Source organism: Lagenorhynchus albirostris, chromosome 2 (assembly GCF_949774975.1).
Source record: "Lagenorhynchus albirostris chromosome 2, mLagAlb1.1, whole genome shotgun sequence".
Lineage (NCBI taxonomy): Eukaryota > Metazoa > Chordata > Mammalia > Artiodactyla > Delphinidae > Lagenorhynchus > Lagenorhynchus albirostris.
In genome coordinates, this window is record NC_083096.1 from 183,986,818 (window position 1) to 184,004,605 (window position 17,788).

At 57.3% G+C, this 17,788-nt stretch overlaps 1 protein-coding gene across 5 annotated transcripts; it reads left to right on the top strand.

Moving 5' to 3' along the window:
* The first annotated feature begins 3,930 nt into the window (after positions 1 to 3,930).
* On the top strand, positions 3,931 to 16,068 carry LRRC47 (leucine rich repeat containing 47). 5 transcript variants are annotated; one of them, XR_009539118.1, is made up of 7 exons: positions 3,931 to 4,587; positions 12,299 to 12,757; positions 13,389 to 13,505; positions 14,028 to 14,249; positions 14,700 to 14,866; positions 15,059 to 15,148; positions 15,302 to 15,438. XR_009539118.1 is itself a non-coding variant. In XM_060141636.1 (7 exons), the coding sequence occupies exons 1-7, from the start codon at positions 3,973 to 3,975 to the stop codon at positions 15,548 to 15,550; spliced, it is 1,749 nt and encodes a 582-aa protein (XP_059997619.1). In that variant the 5' UTR covers positions 3,931 to 3,972; the 3' UTR covers positions 15,551 to 16,068. The 5 variants fall into 5 exon arrangements, 2 of the variants coding, with proteins under 2 accessions (XP_059997619.1, XP_059997618.1); XR_009539120.1 differs by having other exon boundaries at positions 14,134 to 14,249; positions 15,302 to 15,351; XR_009539119.1 differs by having other exon boundaries at positions 14,700 to 14,802; positions 15,302 to 15,349.
* Positions 16,069 to 17,788: the final 1,720 nt, after the last annotated feature.

Consider the following 17,788-nt stretch of genomic DNA (forward strand, 5'->3'; position numbering starts at 1 on the left):
TATAGTTTTTTCCTTTATATATACACACACACACACACATACACACACATATTAAAACTTAGCATTACAGTTTAAACAGCAAAATTACTTATCTTACTTTGGTAGGTGGGGTGTGTGCGTGAGTGTGTGCTCTGGAGAACGTGGGAGGAAAGAGCTCGCTGTCCAAAGGGAAGAGAGTGATTCCACCTGCTAGTGTCAAACACCCCGAGAGATTTCAGTGCGCTACTTTCAACTAGGTGTTCGTTAGTGCCATTGCTTATTTGCTCTTAAAAACTAGCCCAGTGCTAAAAAAACAAAAGCCTGCTGGAGCAGCGTGTGCCCCGAATCCTCGGAGCGCTGGGGTCTCCGCCCAGCCTGCTGCCACCAGGGGCAGGAAAGCCCTGGGCAGGAGCTGAGCCTCCCGGATCTGGGGTCGGGGTTTGGGGCGGTGACCCCCGGAGCCGCTGCCGCAGGGCGGACGGGAGCAATTCAGTGGAGCGCCCCACGCCCCCACGTGCGTGCTCTGGAAGGGTCAGAGGACCTGCAGGGCAGCTGGTCCCACCCTCCACTGCGGGCAGGGAAACTGGGTCAGAGCCCAAGCCCTCACCACCGGAAGGCAGCGTGCCCAGATGTGAACCCTGTGCTCTGCGCCTCTGTCCACCCTGCGGTGAGGGTTGCCGGGAGCAAGTTCGGGGTACTGGAGGCAAGATCCGCTTGTCTCTGCCTCGGTTTCCCCCCACACCCCGGAATGGAGCTGAGGGGGAGGTGCTGAGCCTGGTTCCCAGCACACGCCCTCTGCGAGCCTGCACCCAAGCACAGAGCAGTTCCCCGCAGGCAGCCTCCATCCCTTCATCTCAGGCGGGGAAGGTGATGAGCCTGCAGGGGTGGGGGGAGACGGAAGGTGTGGCGCCGCCACCTGCCCGGCTGGCCTCAAAATCTCCCCGAGCTTCCTTCTGGCCTCTGAGGTCCCCAGGGGTGCCTCCCAGTGTGTGGGGGGGGAGCCAGCCGCAGGAGGAAGGGCGCCACCACCCCCCTCCCCACCCCTAGTCTCTGAGCTCTCAAGTGCAGGGGAGGCGTGCGGCCCCTCCCCATCAAGAGATGTCCCAGCAGGGAGAGCGGGGAAGAGAGTGAGGTCAGACTGAGCAGCAGGGTGGGTGCCCTCGTGAGCAGGCGTCCCGGGGCCTAGCTCATCCCTAAAGCCCCCTTTCATGGCCCTCGTCCTGAAGGTTGAGGACTCCCCAGGAGTGTCCTAGTGCCGCCTCCACACCGGTCACCTGGCCACCCCTTCTTGGTGCCTCCTGGTGTCCCGGGACCAGTCCTGGCAATGGACGGGAGCAGTGTCCTGCTGAAGGTGGGAGGCACTGCTGGAACACAGCTAGGGCTCTAGATGGGGTAAGGAGACAACGCTTGGGAATGCTGTTTACCAAATTCAGGGATCCTAAGTCAAATTACCCGGGAGGCTGGGACAGTGGCAGGAGGGCAAGCCCTGCCAGGTGTCCAGGGCCTCCAGCTCCCAGCCTCAGCCCGGTGGAGACATGGTCCGGGACCAGGGCGGGGACAGCAATGGGGACTGAGACTGGGGCACGGAAGGGGATGGAGAGGGAGTCTGGATGCACCGGCTGCACCCTGCAGGCCGGCCAAGAAGAGACGGTGGTGGCCCTGGGGTCTGGCCGCACTGTCTGCAGTACCAACCTCGGCTGTCTTCACAGACACCGCACAGGCACGTATCCCTAGACAAAAGAATCTTGAGTTTGACATATCTTTAAGCTGTGCACGTGGCATCATACCGCGTGTATCCTGGTGTGAGTTGCTTTCCTCCCTCCCCATCACGACCCTGACCGTCCATCATTCGTGCTGCTGCGTGCAGCTCAGACACGGTCTCCACGTGGTCATGCACGTGAAGAAACGTCTCACAACTTATTTATCCATTGTCCTGTTGACGGTCATTGGTTGTTTCCAGGGTTGGCTACTGTAAAACTATTACTACTCTCATAGCCTGTCAAGATGATGTGTGTTAGCATGAGCTGCTGGACAGCGGCCCAGAAACCTACCACGAGAAACTAAGCAAGCAAGACAACACCCAGGTCCCAGGAACCGAAAGCCACTGATATCACGCATGTGTGTACAGCCTTCCAAGAAATCACTGAGGAGACCCAGCAGCGCGCAGAGGGCAGCGGAAGCCGGCTCAGAAGGCACAGGTGGAAGAGGTCCTAGGGCCCCATTCTCACCTCTCCCGGCCTTGCCTGGGGACAGTCACTGCCTGCCCTTCACAGATGGAATTGGTCACAACAGCAACCGAGACAAAAATCTGTGTTTCCTGTGTGGGGTCATTGGCGCTGACGGGGGCAAAGTCAGGGCAGCACAAAGGCCCTGCTAGAAATAAACACAGTACAGTCACAACGCACTTATAATGCCAGACGGCGAACAACCCGCAGGTACCTCCCACACACAATGACTCCCAGAGGCATGACATGGGGCGAGAGGCCAGGCACCGAGAGCCGGCCCTGCACCTTACACACGAAATGCAAAAACCGGCCAAACTACAATATCGGGGCACAAGGGGGGTCCGGGGCGACTGGTGACCACTGGTTTCTTGTTCTGCGTGATGGCTACACGGATGTGCTCAGTCTGGACAAAATTCACTTATGCTATGTGCACACTTTTCTGGATGTACATCTCCCTTCAATACAATGTTCAGGCATTTCAAAACAAAATAAAACTGAAAACCCTGCTGGGGTGAGGAGTTACAAACAGGGGCAGAGAACAGGACAGCCGACTTCAGCACTATTCCTCCCACCCTCCTCCTCCAAACAGCCCTGATTAGTGCGTCCTAACACATGGAAACGATCTGATCCCTAGCAGTCCCTCAACCTTGCGGACCCAACAGAACACGCGGGGAGCTTGTAACACCCCCATGCCCGTGCTGCAGCCCAGCCCGTGAGGCCCGAATCTCTGGCCCAGGGACTGGGGCATCAGTCACTTGTAACTTCCTGGTGGTTCCAATACACAAATCACTAACCTCTAAAAGAAAGAAAGAAAAAAAAGAAAAGTGCTCTGTATGCTTATTAAAAACCAGCAAGGAAGACTTAATGCAAGATTGCAGCAGGGGACAGTGAACTCAACTCTGAATACAGGGCGGCTGGGGGGTTATAGCCACAGGGCAGGGAGAGGGAGCCAGCGGATGGGAAATTACGAAGAGGAGCTTGGTTAGGTTTTTGAATGGTAGAAGACGATGCCACCCCGAAATATGACTAGGAGTTCAGATCATACCACCCCGAAATGTACCACCTCGGTATACTGACTATCCTGAGCTGTGTAAACGCGGGAAGAGGTTTGTCTGAACTCCCCTTCTGCCTAAACACATCCTCCCAAAGGAACTCAGCCGTCAGAGACCCCCTCCCGGGAGCGCACCGCCCAGGGAAGACGGGCTCAGACCCGGAGGGACTAGAAGTGATAACACACCCGTTGTCACACGGTCCTTCCGCCCGTCTGTCCTCTTAGGGACCGTTCATCTCCCCTAAGAACCACTCATCTCCTCCCCCTTCCCCTTCAGACGTCGTTTAGCCTGAATTCTAGGCCACCTGGGAGTCACCACGTTCCCGGGCGTCTCCCTCAGGTCCGTGAGGCAGACGCGTCCGCAGACTTGCTCTCCGGCCTTGTCTTAGGGGCTCGGCCGAGACCACAGAGCACGGCGTGCGGGGCCGTCCCCGCTGCTCCCCGACATCCTCGCGGGCAGGAAGACTCGACCAGAGGCCCAGCACTCACGGCCCCACGTGGGCCTGGGCGCTCCGGGAGCCCACCCACACGCCCACGGGTGAGGACCCCAACCCCGCCGGCGACAGCCTCGAGCCACGCCCCACCGGGCTCCTCTATGGCCCTCGCTGAGGCGCTCTAGCGTCCGCGCAGCTCTCGACGACTCCTTCCGGCCCATACCGGAAGTGGCGCCGCGTGCCCCGGAAGAGCCCCGGCAGGGGCTGCGGGAGTGGCGGCGCGATGGCGGCTGCGGCGGTGTCGGAGGCCTGGCCGGAGCTGGAGCTGGCGGAGCGGGAGCGGCGGCGGGAGCTGCTGCTGACCGGGCCCGGGCTGGAGCAGCGGGTGCGCGCGGCGGGCGGGCGGCTGCCGCCGCGGCTCTTCACGCTGCCGCTGCTGCACTACCTGGAGGTGAGCGGCTGCGGCAGCCTGCGCGAGCCGGGCCCGGGCCTGGCTCAGGGCCTCCCGCAGCTGCACAGCCTCGTGCTGCGGCGCAACGCGCTGGGGCCCGGCCTGAGCCCTGAGCTCGGCCCGCTGCCCGCGCTGCGCGTGCTCGACCTGTCAGGCAACGCGCTGGAGGCGCTGCCTCCGGGCCAGGGCCTCGGCCCCGCCGAGCCGCCGGGCTTCCCGCAGCTGCAGAGCCTCAACCTCAGTGGCAACCGGCTGCGCGAGCTGCCCGCCGACCTGGCGCGCTGCGCGCCGCGCCTGCAGACCCTCAACCTCACCGGCAACCGCCTGGACGCCTTCCCCGCCGCGCTCTTCCGCCCCGGCGCGCTGCCGCTGCTCAGCGAACTGGCGGCCGCCGACAACTGCCTCCGGGAGCTCAGCCCCGAAATCGCCCACCTGGCCTCGCTCAAGGTCAGCGGTCAGCGGGGCGGGCGGGGCGGGCCCTGTGGTAGCCACGGACGGGGGTCTCCTCCCGGTGCCGAGCCGTCCCAACTCGGCCGGGAAGGGCCACCGCAGCGTCGGTATCTCTGAGAAGCCGGCCCACCCCCGGGTCCCCTCGCACTAGCCTGGCCTCCGTCCTCGGGTGGTCCTCTCGGCTCGCCCCGCACACTCTGCTCACAACTGCGCTTTAACATGCAACACACTGTTTCGTGATCGTGGACTAACTGGGCTTCCCGCTCAGGTCGGAAGCAGGTCAACAGCAGGGACGGGTGTCTAAATTTTTGCATCTCCAAATGTTTGTGAAAGGACTGGGTGAGCCCTGTACGTGGGGCCACCCAGGCAGGACGTGGAGATGTGAAATGACTGGAATTTGCGTAAGGCCGCGCGTGTGATTTCACATGTGATAGTTCACTTGACCCCAACAACGGCTTGCCAAGGCAGGGGTGGTTATTCCTGTCTTACAGAAGGCCGGAAGGCGTTGCCAAAAGTACATAGCAAATAGGTTGGGGTTTTGTCTAGGCTTTCTTGTCCAGGGACTGCTTGTTTATTTTATTCATCCGGGGACCCCAGGTCCTAACAGAATGCTCGACTCGGAACAAGGGCCCAGTAAGTCTGTTGAGGAAGAGACTAGAGGACAGGAGTTGCTGTGACCATGGCCTAAATCCAGTCTAGAGGCTCCTGTCCTTAAAGAGGCAGGCCTCTGTTTCTTCCTCCTCATTGCCATCCTTTTATACAGACTTTTTTTTATATATACAGCAGGTTCTTATTATCTATTTTATAGATATTAGTGTATATATGTCAATCCCCAGTATCCCAATTCATCCCACCCACCCACCCACCCCCGCTTTCCCCCCTTGGTGTCCATATGTTTGTTCTCTACATCTGTGTCTATTTCTGCCTTGCATATCGGTTCATCTGTACCATTTTTCTAGTTTCCACATACATGCATTAACATACGATATTAGTTTTTCTCTTTCTGACATTTACGTCACTCTGTATGATAGTCTCTAGATCCATCCACGTCTCTACAAATGACCCAATTTCGTTCCTTTTTATGGCTGAGTAATATTCCATTGTATATATGTACCACATCTTCTTTATCCATTCCTCTGTTGATGGGCATTTGGGTTGCTTCCATGACCTGGCTATTGTAAACAGTGCTTCAGTGAACATTGGGGTATGTGTGTCTTTTTGAATTATGGTTTTCTCAGGGTACATGCCCAGTAGTGGGATTGCTGGGTCGTATGGTAGTTCTGTTTTTAGTTTTTTAAGGAACCTGCATACTGTTTTCCATAGTGGCTGTACCAATTCACATTCCCATCAACAGTGCAAGAGGGTTCCCTTTTCTCCACACCCTCTCCAGCATTTGTTGTTTGTAAATTTTCTGATGATGCCCATTCTAACTGGTGTGAGGTGATACCTCATTGTAGTTTTGATTTGCATTTCTCTAATAATTAGTGATGTTGAGCAGCTTTTCATGTGCTTCTTGGCCATCTGTATGTCTTCTTTGGAGAAATGTCTATTTAGGTCTTCTGCCCATTTTTTTTTATTGGGTTGTTTGTTTTTTTAATATTGAGCTGCATGAGCTGTTTATATATTTTGGAGATTAATCCTTTGTCCGTTGATTCGTTTGCAAATATTTTTTCCCATTCTGAGAGTTGCCTTTTCGTCTTGTTTGTAGTATCCTTTGCTTTGCAAAAGATTTTAAGTTTCATTAGGTCCCATTTGTTTATTTTTGTTTTTATTTCCATTACTCTAGGAGGTGGATCAAAAAAGATCTTGCTGTGATTTATGTCAAAGAGTGTTCTTTCTATGTTTTCCTCTGAGAGTTTTATAGTGTCTGGTCTTAAATTTAGGTCTGTAATCCATTTTGAGTTTATTTTTGTGTATGGTGTTAGGGAGTGTTCTAATTTAATTCTTTTACATGCAGCTGTCCAGTTTTCCCAGCACCACTTACTGAAGAGACTGTCTTTTCCCCATTGTATATCCTTGCCTCCTTTGTCATAGCTTAGTTGACTGTAGGTGTGTGGCTTTATCTCTGGGCTTTCTGTCCTGTTCCATTGATCTGTATTTCTGTTTTTGTGCCAGTACCATACTGTCTTGATTACTGTAGCTTTGTAGTATAGTCTGAAGTCAGGGAGCCTGATCCCTCCAGCTCCGTTTTTTCCCCTCAAGATTCCTTTGGCTATTCTGGGTCTTTTATGTCTCCATACAAATTTTAAGATTTTTTGTTCTAGTTCTGTAAAAAAAAAAAAATGCCATTGGTGGTTTGATAGGGATTGCATTGAATCTGTAGGTTGCTTTGGGTAGTATAGTCATTTTCACAATATTGATTCTTCTAATCCAAGAACATGGTATATCTCTCCATCTGTTTGTGTCTTCTTTGATTTCTTTCATCAGTGTCTTATAGTTTTCTGAGTACAGGTCTTTTATTTCCTTAGGTAGGTTTATTCCTGGGTGTTTTATTCTTTTTGTTGGAATGGTGAATGGGATTGTTTCCTTAATTTCTCTTTCTGGTCTTTCACTGTTAGTGTATAGGAGTGCAAGAGATTTCTGTGCATTAATTTTGTATCCTGCAGCTTTACCAGATTCATTGATGAGCTCTAGTAGTTTTCTGGTGGCATCTTTAGGATTCTCTATGTATAGTATCATGTCATCTGCAACAGTGACAGTTTTACTTCTTCTTTTCCAATTTGTATTCCTTTTATTTCTTTTTCTTCTCTGATTGCCGTGGCTAGGACTTCCAAAACTATGTTGAGTAATAGCGGCGAGAGTGGACATCCTTGTCTTGTCCCTGATCTTAGAGGAAATACTTCCAGTTTTTCACCATTGAAAATGATGTTTGCTGTGGGTCTGTTGTATATGGCCTTTATGATGTTGAGGTAGGTTCCCAATGCAGACTTTTTTAAAACAATAAAACGTGTGTGCAGTTTAGCAACTGACCTCTTTGCAGCGGGAATTACTCTTAAGATGTTGCTAACTCATTTTACAGATGTCTTTACGTCAGGGTGTATCTGTGTGCGTGGGTACGCGTGTGTGTGTTTATAGTTAAGAGAAACAGGAGGCCACCCCGCAGAGTGACACGCGCTAACTGGCATTTCCAGGAAGAAGCTGTGGGCGACGACTCCTGGGATGCTGGTCCCAGGGCTGTAGCTTCCCTTCAGGGCTGTGGTGTGACACATGATATAAGCCCTTTCTACTCCATCACCCATCTCATCCGTCTCTTGGTTTCCCAGAAGGTAGATGTACCAAATGTGTAGCTTAACATAGCGTCATGTGAGTGTACAGTTTTTATATTTTTCTTCAAATCTGTAATGTTTTAGCAGTATTCAAGTTCGGGTTTTGTTTTGTTAACGTTCTGTAGTACCTCTGGGTGCCCGCCCAGTGCAGTAGCCTTTATTGTGTCCAGAACACCCTCATTCAGGTGAAGAGAATGTCTTGCTTGCTCAATCCCCCCTCGCCCGGTCCATCACGTTCCCCATTTTTAGACTTCCATCAATCTCTTTCACATGAAGAGACCTGTTTCTTGGAGAGTGTCATGTCAGAGCTACTTGGAACCCCTTTTGGACTCAGATGTCCTTTGGGGGCCTTTCCTAAAATGATGCCTTCACGAGGAACGGCTGCTAGAACTGGGTGAAGCAGCATCGCTCCACACCCTGGCGCTCCGAGGACAGAGGTGTTCTCTGTCCTTCCTGTGAGGTGGGGGCACAGCGGGAGTCGGACAGCTGCGCTGGGAACCAGAAAGTGTGGGTTCAGCTCAGTGTCTTGTAGCGGCGCCCTGGGCTCCTGCCCATCTCCTCGCCTCTGAGGATGACCACGGTGCCATGAAGAAAGCGCGGTGATGGCACTGGTGCAGGTCCTCTGCAGCCGCATCACCGCGCCAAGGCTGTGGCTTAACACAGCGGTCGTTTTGTTTGCTCACGGTTCTTCACTGTGGGCCAGCCCAGCTGGACTGTTGCTGCCTTGCCGTTGATCACTCGTGTGGCTGCGGTCAGCTGCCGTGGGCTCAGGGCCAGGCTCAGCTGGCGTGGCTGGCGTGGCTGACTCCTCTCTCCACGTCATCTTGGGACGTCTCCCGTCCCCGCCGGGTAGTCTGACCTCTCACATGGCGGCTCAGGGCTCCTTGGAGCACAAGGGCAGGAGCTGCCAGGCCTTCCTGAGGCACAGACCTGGACCTAGCAGCCCGCCACATCCACTGCAACCTGCTGATTCAGTAAGTGGAGCTCAGTGCGGAGTTGTGGGAGATGCCACACAAGGAGGTGAATACTGGAGGCGTGGTTCTGTAGGGGCCCCCAAGGTGACAGCACACAGGCCCCTGCTTGTCCCACTCACCTCCCAGTCGGGAGACAGCACATGAGAGCTCCTTGGTGCCCTCCCTGGGAGCCGTGAAGGGCGGACCCTCTGCCCCACTGCAGCTGCCGGGGACAAGGAAGCTGAAGGGAGAGCTGTCCTTTACCTCCCCAGTGACCTCTGCCTGGAGCGCCAGCTTCACCACTGTCCTGACCTCAGACCCACTCAGCTGGGCTTCTCCCCACTGGGCTTCTGTTACCCATGGGGTTCAGCCACAGGATGCCCCCATTGTAAGTGACCATTACCCAGGCCCACGGCACTGCCACCGGGGACTGCTGGAGGGACGGGCAGGCCAGATGTGCCCCCAGATTTATGAACGTTCATCAGCTGAAGGGCCACGGCACTCAGGGTTTCTCCCAGCCCTGCCAGGAGTTGTGCCCTCTCATGTCGTCTGGCGTCGCTCATTTATGGGACTCCTCCCGTAATCACGTTTCACAGAGAAGTGGAACTTTGCCCATGAAACCTTTGTCCAGTGACGAAAAACTGATTAAAAAAATCCTTCCATCTTATTTTCTCAGTTGCTGTTGGAGATGGTGGGTTCAGGTCCCCTCGGCCTGGTCACCATCAACTGGAACAGAGGGGTCCTTCCACACCCCCAGGGGTAGAGTGTGTGTCTGTAGGGTCTCACAACCAGGGATTTAGGGTCCCTTCCCCGCAGCTCGGCCCAGCAGTCGAGTCACACAGTCTAGGGTCAGAGGCTGGCCCTGCCTGGCCGGTGTCACTATTGTGTTACCTACAGGGAGGGAGTGCCTGGGTGTCTTCTGGGCAGGTGCCTGGAGGCCCCTCCACGTGCACTCAATTCACTTCATTCTCCTTTCGGTGATTGTGGGTTTCCCGCCCCCGCCCCCTGCCCTGCGCAGTTTTACGCCATCCAGACATCACTTCAGCTGCAGGCTCTCCCTCCGGCACTCACGCTCCAGCCATGAAACCTGTGGACTCCACTCCCCATTGGACCTGCGGCTCTGCGTGCCTGGCGGCGGGTGGCGTGTCCTGCTGTGGGGTCCGCTTTGAACTCGTCGGTGGTCTCCCTGTCTCTGCTGGACATGGCACCCCCAGAGCCCTGTTGGCTGCCTGCCCTTGCTCCCCGTTTGTCTCCAGCAGGGCCCCGGGGCAGGTCCTGGGCTGCTGTCTGTGGCACTGGCTGCTGCCACTGCCCTCTGCTCCGAAATGCCCAGTGTTTGGCGATCGTTGCCCCTGACAGACCCCCGCCCCAGTACCCCCGCACCTGTCTTCCGAGGAGACCACCTCAGCAGGCTGCTGGCCTGACACTGCTCTGGTCGGGGCTGGGGGCCCCCCTCCCCCACTCTTGCCGGCCCTTCCTCTGCTGCTCTTTGTGGGTCTCTTCCTCGTGGAGGCACAGACCTTCCACCGCGGCGGCTGTGTTTTCACGCTGCAGTGAGAGTTGCCAGTGGAGTTCACGCTCTGAGACTCCAAGCTGGGCGTGCAGGTCCAAACCCAACCTTGAAATGCCAGCCCTGGTCTGCTGTTCACAGCCTGCCAGTGGGCGGGGGCCTGGTTCTTCCGGCCCAGGCCAGGCTGATTGTGCACACAGGGTTACCTGGCCTAGGCAGCCCCTGCCCGTCCTCCCGTCCAGGTGCGTTCTGACACCTGGGCGTGTCCTGGGGGAGCAGCTCCGCAGCCCTGGGCTCAGCACTGCTGATGTTGCCAGTCAGCAGTGAGTGAGGAGGCCAGCAGACCCCAGGCTGGGGTGCAGGGGGCACCGCCAAGTCCTGTGCACGGGTGGGTGTGTGTGTGCGTGAGCATGGGGGGGGCAGGACACAGAGAAGCCTGGAAGGGCCACGTTTCAGCCCATCTACCCGCCTGTCCAGTCTCGCCTGAGAGCAGGGAGAGGCCTGGAGAGGCACCAAACGGTGACAGGTGTGTGACGTCCGGTTAACCCACAGCCCGCATGACCACTGAGTGCTTGGTCCCCCGTGGTGACTGGAGACCGTGTCAGGCTCACCTTCTCTTTCTCCATTTCTGGGTCGACTGCAGGATCAAAGTCTGCTCTGCAGTTGCTCCCTCCCTCCTGAGCCTCCGGTCCTGCCGCGTGGAGGTTCCTCTGTCACCCTCTGTCGGGCACCCACCTGCCACACCCCTCCTCCACCCTGGTTCTTCCGGCCTCGCAGCAGCCTGACTGCTGAGCCAGAGTTTCCTTCATAACCGGGGTTTGTGAAGCTCCCTTAAAACCACCCTCTGTGCCAGCCACAGCAGACAGCATCTCGTGGATAGTCGGGGCCCCTGCCCCCCTCCCAGCTGATGACAGATCTGCCACCCGCTGCGGCCCAGCTGTGGCCATTCGGGGCCGAGGTGTCCCCATCAGGACCAGGACTCCTCGCTGGCCACGCTGCTGTGGGTGCTGCTCCCTGAGTGTGAGGAGGGGCCTGCCCGAGCGCTCCCAGGTCTGCAGCCCCTGGGGAGGCCCCTGCCGCCCGTCACTGCCTCGCTGTCCAAATGCCAGTCCCCTGTGCTTACTCCCACCAAGCCAGATTATAGGGTTTCTCCCCAGGCTCCATGTCAGGTCCAAGCGAAGCCGAGCGGGGCCCATCCAGAGCTTGCCACGGGCCCTGGAGGAGAACGAGGAAGAAGCCGTTTACTTGCAGGGCTGCGTGCCGCCTGGGCCTCCTGGGAGGGGCCCTGTCCTCCTTACCACCAGCCGAGTCCCTCCCACGGCACAGGACCCTACCTTCTGCCCACCACGTGAGGTGGCCACTTGGCCCGTTTCCACCGCGTCAGCGACACTGATGGCAGCCTCAGTAGTAGTCACAGAAGGTTCCTTTTCACGGGCCACAGGGTTTCACCAACCTCCTTACGGCGCAGGAGCAGTAGCCCCCGCTCCCTCCTCCCGCGTCACCACCAAGGGCCCAGGACTGTCCCAGCATTGACACTGATTCGCTGTCTGTCACGCACGCAGGATACGAGAGCACCAGAGCATCGTGCTGGTTACTCTTGCTCTGTTCTTGCTTTTTTGCTCATTTAATTGAAGACGTCTCAGCGCTACTTTGTGGGGAACCTGTTTCTCATGTAAAGTCCTTATTTGTTTATAACCAGACATTCCCCGCGTTCCTTGTTGTCTTTTTTCCCTCTAACCTAACCATCGATGGGAAATTCTGCCGTGGTTGTTACTACAGGGACACGGTGGTCAAGCAGCACAAGCAAGACCAGCACTTCATAGAGGTGACTGGCAGTCCACTCGCGCCTCTCCTCCGAGGAGCCCGGGTCACTGCATCCGTGCTGGGCGCTGGGCCGGGGGAGAGGCGTGGGGCTGAGGCGGGGCAGGCGGCAGGAGGGCGGGTCCCGGGGGTCTGATGCGTCCCGGTCTCCCTCGCAGACGCTGGACCTGTCCAACAACCAGCTGAGTGAGATCCCAGCAGAGCTGGCCGACTGCCCCAGGCTCAAGGACATCAACTTCCGGGGGAACAGGCTGCGGGACAAGCGCCTGGAGAAGATGGTCAGCGGCTGCCAGACCAGGTCCATCTTGGAGTACCTGCGCGCCGGGGGCCGCGGGGGCTGCCGGAGCCGGGGCAAGGCCGAGGGCCCCGACAGGGAGGAGGCGCGGAGGAAGCGGCGGGAGCGGAGGAAGAGGGAGTGCGGCGAGGGCGAGGAGGCGTGGGTGGACGAGGCCAGCCGGCTGCTGCTGCGGGTCCTGCACGTGGCCGAGAACCCGGCCCCACTGACGGTCAGGGTGAGCCCCGGGGTCGGAGACGTGCGGCCTTTCATCGTGGGCGCCGTGGTGCGGGGCATGGACCTGCAGCCCGGGAACGCGCTCAAGCGCTTCCTCTCTTCCCAGGTGGGTGCCCGCGGCCGCGACGGGGGCGGGGAGGACGGGCCGTGGGCGGGGCGACCACCGCTCCTGCCGAGCTCCTCGGCCGGCCCGGGTGGGGTGGGGCGGGGAGGGGACCCGGCGCAGTTAAAATCGTCAGCTCTTGCCAACGTGTTCTTGGGTGACTTGTTTAGTTTTTGTGAAGTTTCAGCTAGACAAACTTAGAGTTTGTTCTTCTGTGAAGTCTGCCCAGCTTTTAAAGCAAAAAGCACATCCTTGCACGTGGGCAGCCCCGAGCGTGGCCTGCGGGGCTGAGGCTGTACGCGCCTACGGGGAGGAAGCCAAGCCAGGAGCTCGGAACTGGAAGATCAGTGCTTTGGAGGAAACGCTTGCTGGGGTTGTGTTTCTTTTGAAGTCACACTTCTGTTTATTCAGTCATCAATTTTAGCTCGAGATGGGTTCTTTGAAGTCTCAAGCATTGCACAGTAGAGTTAGGGCGAGAAGAAATTCTGCTGATAAGCAGATACCAGCTTTCCAGCGGAGGTTCCACGAAATAAATACTTGGCTGGGGAGGCTGCTCCGGGGGGGCTGGGGTGGCGGGGCTTGCCCTCCGGCCTTGGCATACTGAGCTCTGCCTGCCCTTGAACTTGTATTGCAGACAAAGCTGCACGAGGACCTTTGTGAGAAGAGGACGGCGGCCACCATCGCAACCCACGACCTCAGCGCCATCCGGGGGCCCCTGCTGTATGCCGCCCGCCCCCCAGAAGACCTCAGGGTGAGGCCACGCATCCCGGTGTTTGCAGTTTGAGTGTTCCTTGTGTGTTTTTCAAAAAATACACGTGCAGGTGGTTGAGTCAGAGCATTTTGGATAGAATCTGACCCTTTTCTGCTCCCAGCAGGAACATAAAATAAAACAGGTTGTGCTGACAGTTACTTTCAAAAGTAAACTCATCAAAGGAGGTGGTGATTTGAAAGTGGTTTCCTTCACCTGCTCGCTAACTTTTAACCAGAAATTGTGGTTTATATCCCAGTTGCAAACCCCCTGATCGGGGGTTGACCGCAGTGTAAGTTCTGCCAAGGCCCCGCTCCTGGTCTCTCGGGTTCCGCATGAGGCACCTCGGGCCCCCGGCGGAGGAGTGTTCCCAGGGGGCTGGCTCCGGCTGCTGGCCCCATCTCTTCCCTCAGCCTCCTCAGAGCCACAGGCGTGGAGCCCCGGCTGTGCATTAGGCGGGTTTCAGATTCAGCCCCCGGGGTGACCTCTGAAGGCACAGTATATCTGCACGTGACATGGGGACAGCCTCTATCCTCAGCCCGCTGGACGTCCGCCTGGAGGACTGTCAGCTCTCAGAAGCCTCCCGCTGGGACCCCCAGCGACGGGCCAACGTGCAGTGTCCACCCCGTAGATCGTCCCCTTGGGGCGCCGGGAAGTCAAGGCCAAGGACCTGGTGCGGCAGCTGCAGCTGGAGGCGGAGGAGCACAGGAAGCAGAAGAAGAGGCAGAACGTGTCGGGCCTGCACAGGTGGGGCCCCTTTCATCAGCCTGTGCCGTTGCGGGCGCTCTCGCAGCTGCCCGAACTCAGGAGACCTCCCCAGCGTTCATTCACTCTCCTCTCGGGTTCTTGGGGGGGGGGGGGAAGGATCCACCGTAGCCCCATGTCACGTGGCTTCAGAGAAGCAGGTGCCAGGAGTGCAGGCCTTGTGTTGTCTCAGAGGGGGGCCCTCGGCATGCCCACCAGGTGCGCAGGGAGAGCGCGCCACGGATGAGGGGCAGCCAGGCCTGCTGCGCTTGATCCAGGTCAGGCTCGGCTGGCTCGGGCGCCGAGGAGGCCCTGCGAACATCTCCTCTGAATTTGCTTGTGTCACGTGCCCTTGACCTGACACCTACTGTGTCCAGAGAACTGCAATTCGTCCACTCGCCTTTAGGTGCGTTTCCACAGCTGTGCCTGTTATCGGTATTTCTTCTCACCCAGGTACCTTCACCTGCTGGATGGGAAGGAGCATTACCCGTGCCTCGTGGATGCAAACGGCGACGTGATTTCTTTCCCGCCCATAACAAACAGCGAGAAGACGAAGGTGGGCGGTGCCGGCGTCTGGCACCTTTGAGACCGCATCACTTGTCGCGTTCACGCGTGTGGCGGCGTGTGCTCGCTGCTGCCCATGACTCGCCACGTGTGCCGCACCCCGGTGTCTGTCTCCCCTCCGGCGGGCGACAGTCCAGATTTGTGTGACACCGTCTTACAGGGTTTTCTGCAGATTAGACCTTGCAGTTGCTGGGGTCTGCTTGTGATAACTTGATTCTTTCCTGAAATCTTTCTAATTTCTGTTGAAGATTAAGAAAACCACTTGTGACCTGTTTCTGGAAGTGACGAGCGCCGCCAGCCTGCAGATTTGCAAGGACATCATGGACGCCCTCATCCTGGTGAGCGTCCGGCCCCGCCCATCCTGCCCACCGAGGCTCTGGCCCCGCGGGACAGACGGCGCGTCCGCTGCCCTTTGCCATCTGGGTGACGGCAGCCTGTCTTCCCTGGGTTGCCTCTAATCTCTCGGTTGAAAAGATATTTTTCATTTGCAGAAAATGGCAGAAATCAACAAGTACACTTTGGAAAACAAAGACGAAGGTTCCCTCTCCGACCACGAAGCCGATGCCATTCCTGGACAAGTCCCGGGCCCCAGGGCGACTCCAGGTGCTGAGCAGGCTGGGAGTGCCCCGCTGGTGGTGGAGCAGGTCCGGGTGGTGGATGAGGAGGGCCACCTGAAGGTGGTGTATCCGTCCAAGACGGACCTGGACCTCGCCGCCGCCCACGTGACTGTGCTCCGCTGATGGCCGGGCCACTGCCTCAGGCTCCCAGGGAGGCACTGTCAGCTGCACTGGCTCTGCAGGGCTTTCGTGTGGTGATATTAAATTATTCCTTCACCTCGGTAGTTTTTAAGATATATGCATTCTCTGTTCAGTTTTCCAGTCGATTCTGTCGTAGGGGGTGCCACGTTGACATGCGCTGAAGTCATTTCACCTTTACAGCACCGAATTGACTCTGCCAGTGCTTTTAATGAAATCACTTGAATATTGGAACTAACTGCTCAAAGGGTTCTGAAATCATGTAGCCACACAGCAAATCACTGTATTCACAGGGGGAAAGGACACTATAATTGGTGTGAATATTTAGTTCTAAGTTGAGAAGCTGAACAACATGCATTTTGCTGAGCTGCACAGTTATTTTTCTACAATACAATATCTTTTAAAGTCCTACGGTTCCAGCAGTGCAGCTTAGAAATGTGGGATGTCATGGTTTCCAGTTATTGTAAACGATAATCTTTTTATAAAAACATTTTTTAACGTGACCTTAGAATTGGCAAAATCATTTTTCTTACTGCTGCTGTAGGATGCTTTGGGGGTGGGAGGCAGGGCATCCGGGAGCGACGGCCCAACCCACCTGCTGCACTGGCCGGACTTGGGGAGGGCGGGGGCGTCAGTCGACTGTAAACCAGCACCAGGGCCGTGAGGTGTCACACCTGCGTCTGGAGGTCAGTGTGCAGGTTTCCCACTGCAAAACAGGCTTCCATGCTCAGACAGGGCGGTCAGCCGTCGTCAGCTTGCTCCAGGACGGGGGTGGCGGTGACTGGAGGAGGCATGGGGAGTTTGATGCCAGGAATCATGGAGCATGTGCCGGACAAGGGGGTCTCAGCATCTGGCATTCTAGGTATTTCCAGCTCTGAGTCGGCAGTTCACTGACCTCACTGCTCCAGGAGCAGCCGGCACAGGAAAAACTGACCCGCCACCTTTTTCTTGTTGAGTGAACGCGTGTTCCATGGTCTTTGACCTGAAAAGGACAGTTTATGTGTTTTGTCAAAAAAACAGGCGGCTGGCAGGCATATGCGAGAGCCCCCCCCCGGACCCAGGCGCGTAGCGGTCAGAGCCAGACCCGCGTGAGGCCCACACCCCACATGCCGGGCCTGCTGTACAACCACGTGGGTTCCCCAGGGCCCGGCCAGCCCTCCTCAAAGGACATGGCGGAGCTGCCTTGACCCCTGACCCAGCTCCCTGGTCACTGCCAGGACTGCCCTTCGTCGGCCCTGGGGCAGCCGTGCTTAACTGGGCTGAAGTGGACACCGGGTGACGGTGTTCCCCAAACCTACCTGACATCTGTGCGCATCGGCGGCTCAGGGCTGTCACTTCACGACCCTCGGGCCATCAAGGCTGCAGATGCTGCGGCTGATGTGGGCGTGGGCGTCACGGCGAAGCCCTGCTGGGAGCTCCGGGTTGGGGCCGCAGCTGAGCTGCCCTCTTGGCACCAGGCTGTGGCTTCGGCGGCCGCGTGGCACCACGTCTGGGGCGCCTTGATGTTGGGGAGCAGCCGGCCCTGCTGCTCTTCTCTGGTGCAGTTTGATTCCGTGTGAGGTTTGGAAACGTATTCAACTTACAGCAGAAAACCGCTCTGACGTTTCTTTTTCTTTGTCGGCTGACCCTCTAATAAAAACGTTTAGAAGGAACATCGCGACTCCTTCCCCGTGAGTCCTTCCTGGGGTTTCTGGAGGTGCGTGTTGGAAGTGTCTGTGGGGAAGCTGAGGACCTGGGACCCTCTTGCCAGCAAAGAGTGAGAGGCAGTTATCTCCTGTCACTCGGGCCTGGCCCAGAGAAGTGGCTGCCCTTGATCCCTGGGTCCTGGGAACCTGCTCCTGTAGCATCACCAGGTGGACCCCACCCCGGGGCTTTCCCAAAGGGGTCAAGTTCCTGGGACCCGCCTCCAGCAGACCACCCCAATCCTGAACCTCCTGTGGGAGCGGAGGCCAAGGGTCCTGTCCCGTCCTCTCCCAACCCTCCCAGGGCTGTCGGGACGCCACCTCCACTCCGGCCACTCAGGTCCAGCTGGGGCCCCGGGGCACGTCTCTCTGAGGTGCCCCGCGTGCCCCTGCCTGTAGCCCCCCACCTGCATGGGCCAGGCATCCGGTGCCAGTAGGGCCTGGGGCAGGGGGTGCCGCGCATCCCCCAGGCTCTGCGCTGGTGCACCCAGCTCTCCATGCTGAGACCTGCTTGGCCGTGGGGCACACAGGGCGTGGCCAG

Coding starts and splice junctions, on each gene's coding strand:
- LRRC47 (XM_060141635.1), top strand. CDS start 3,973: ATGGCGGCTGCGGCGGTGTCGGAGGCCTGGCCGGAGCTGGAGCTGGCG. Junction 12,758..13,388: donor AGCGCTTCCTCTCTTCCCAG/GTGGGTGCCCGC, acceptor CTTGTATTGCAG/ACAAAGCTGCACGAGGACCT. Junction 15,149..15,301: donor TCATGGACGCCCTCATCCTG/GTGAGCGTCCGG, acceptor TTTCATTTGCAG/AAAATGGCAGAAATCAACAA.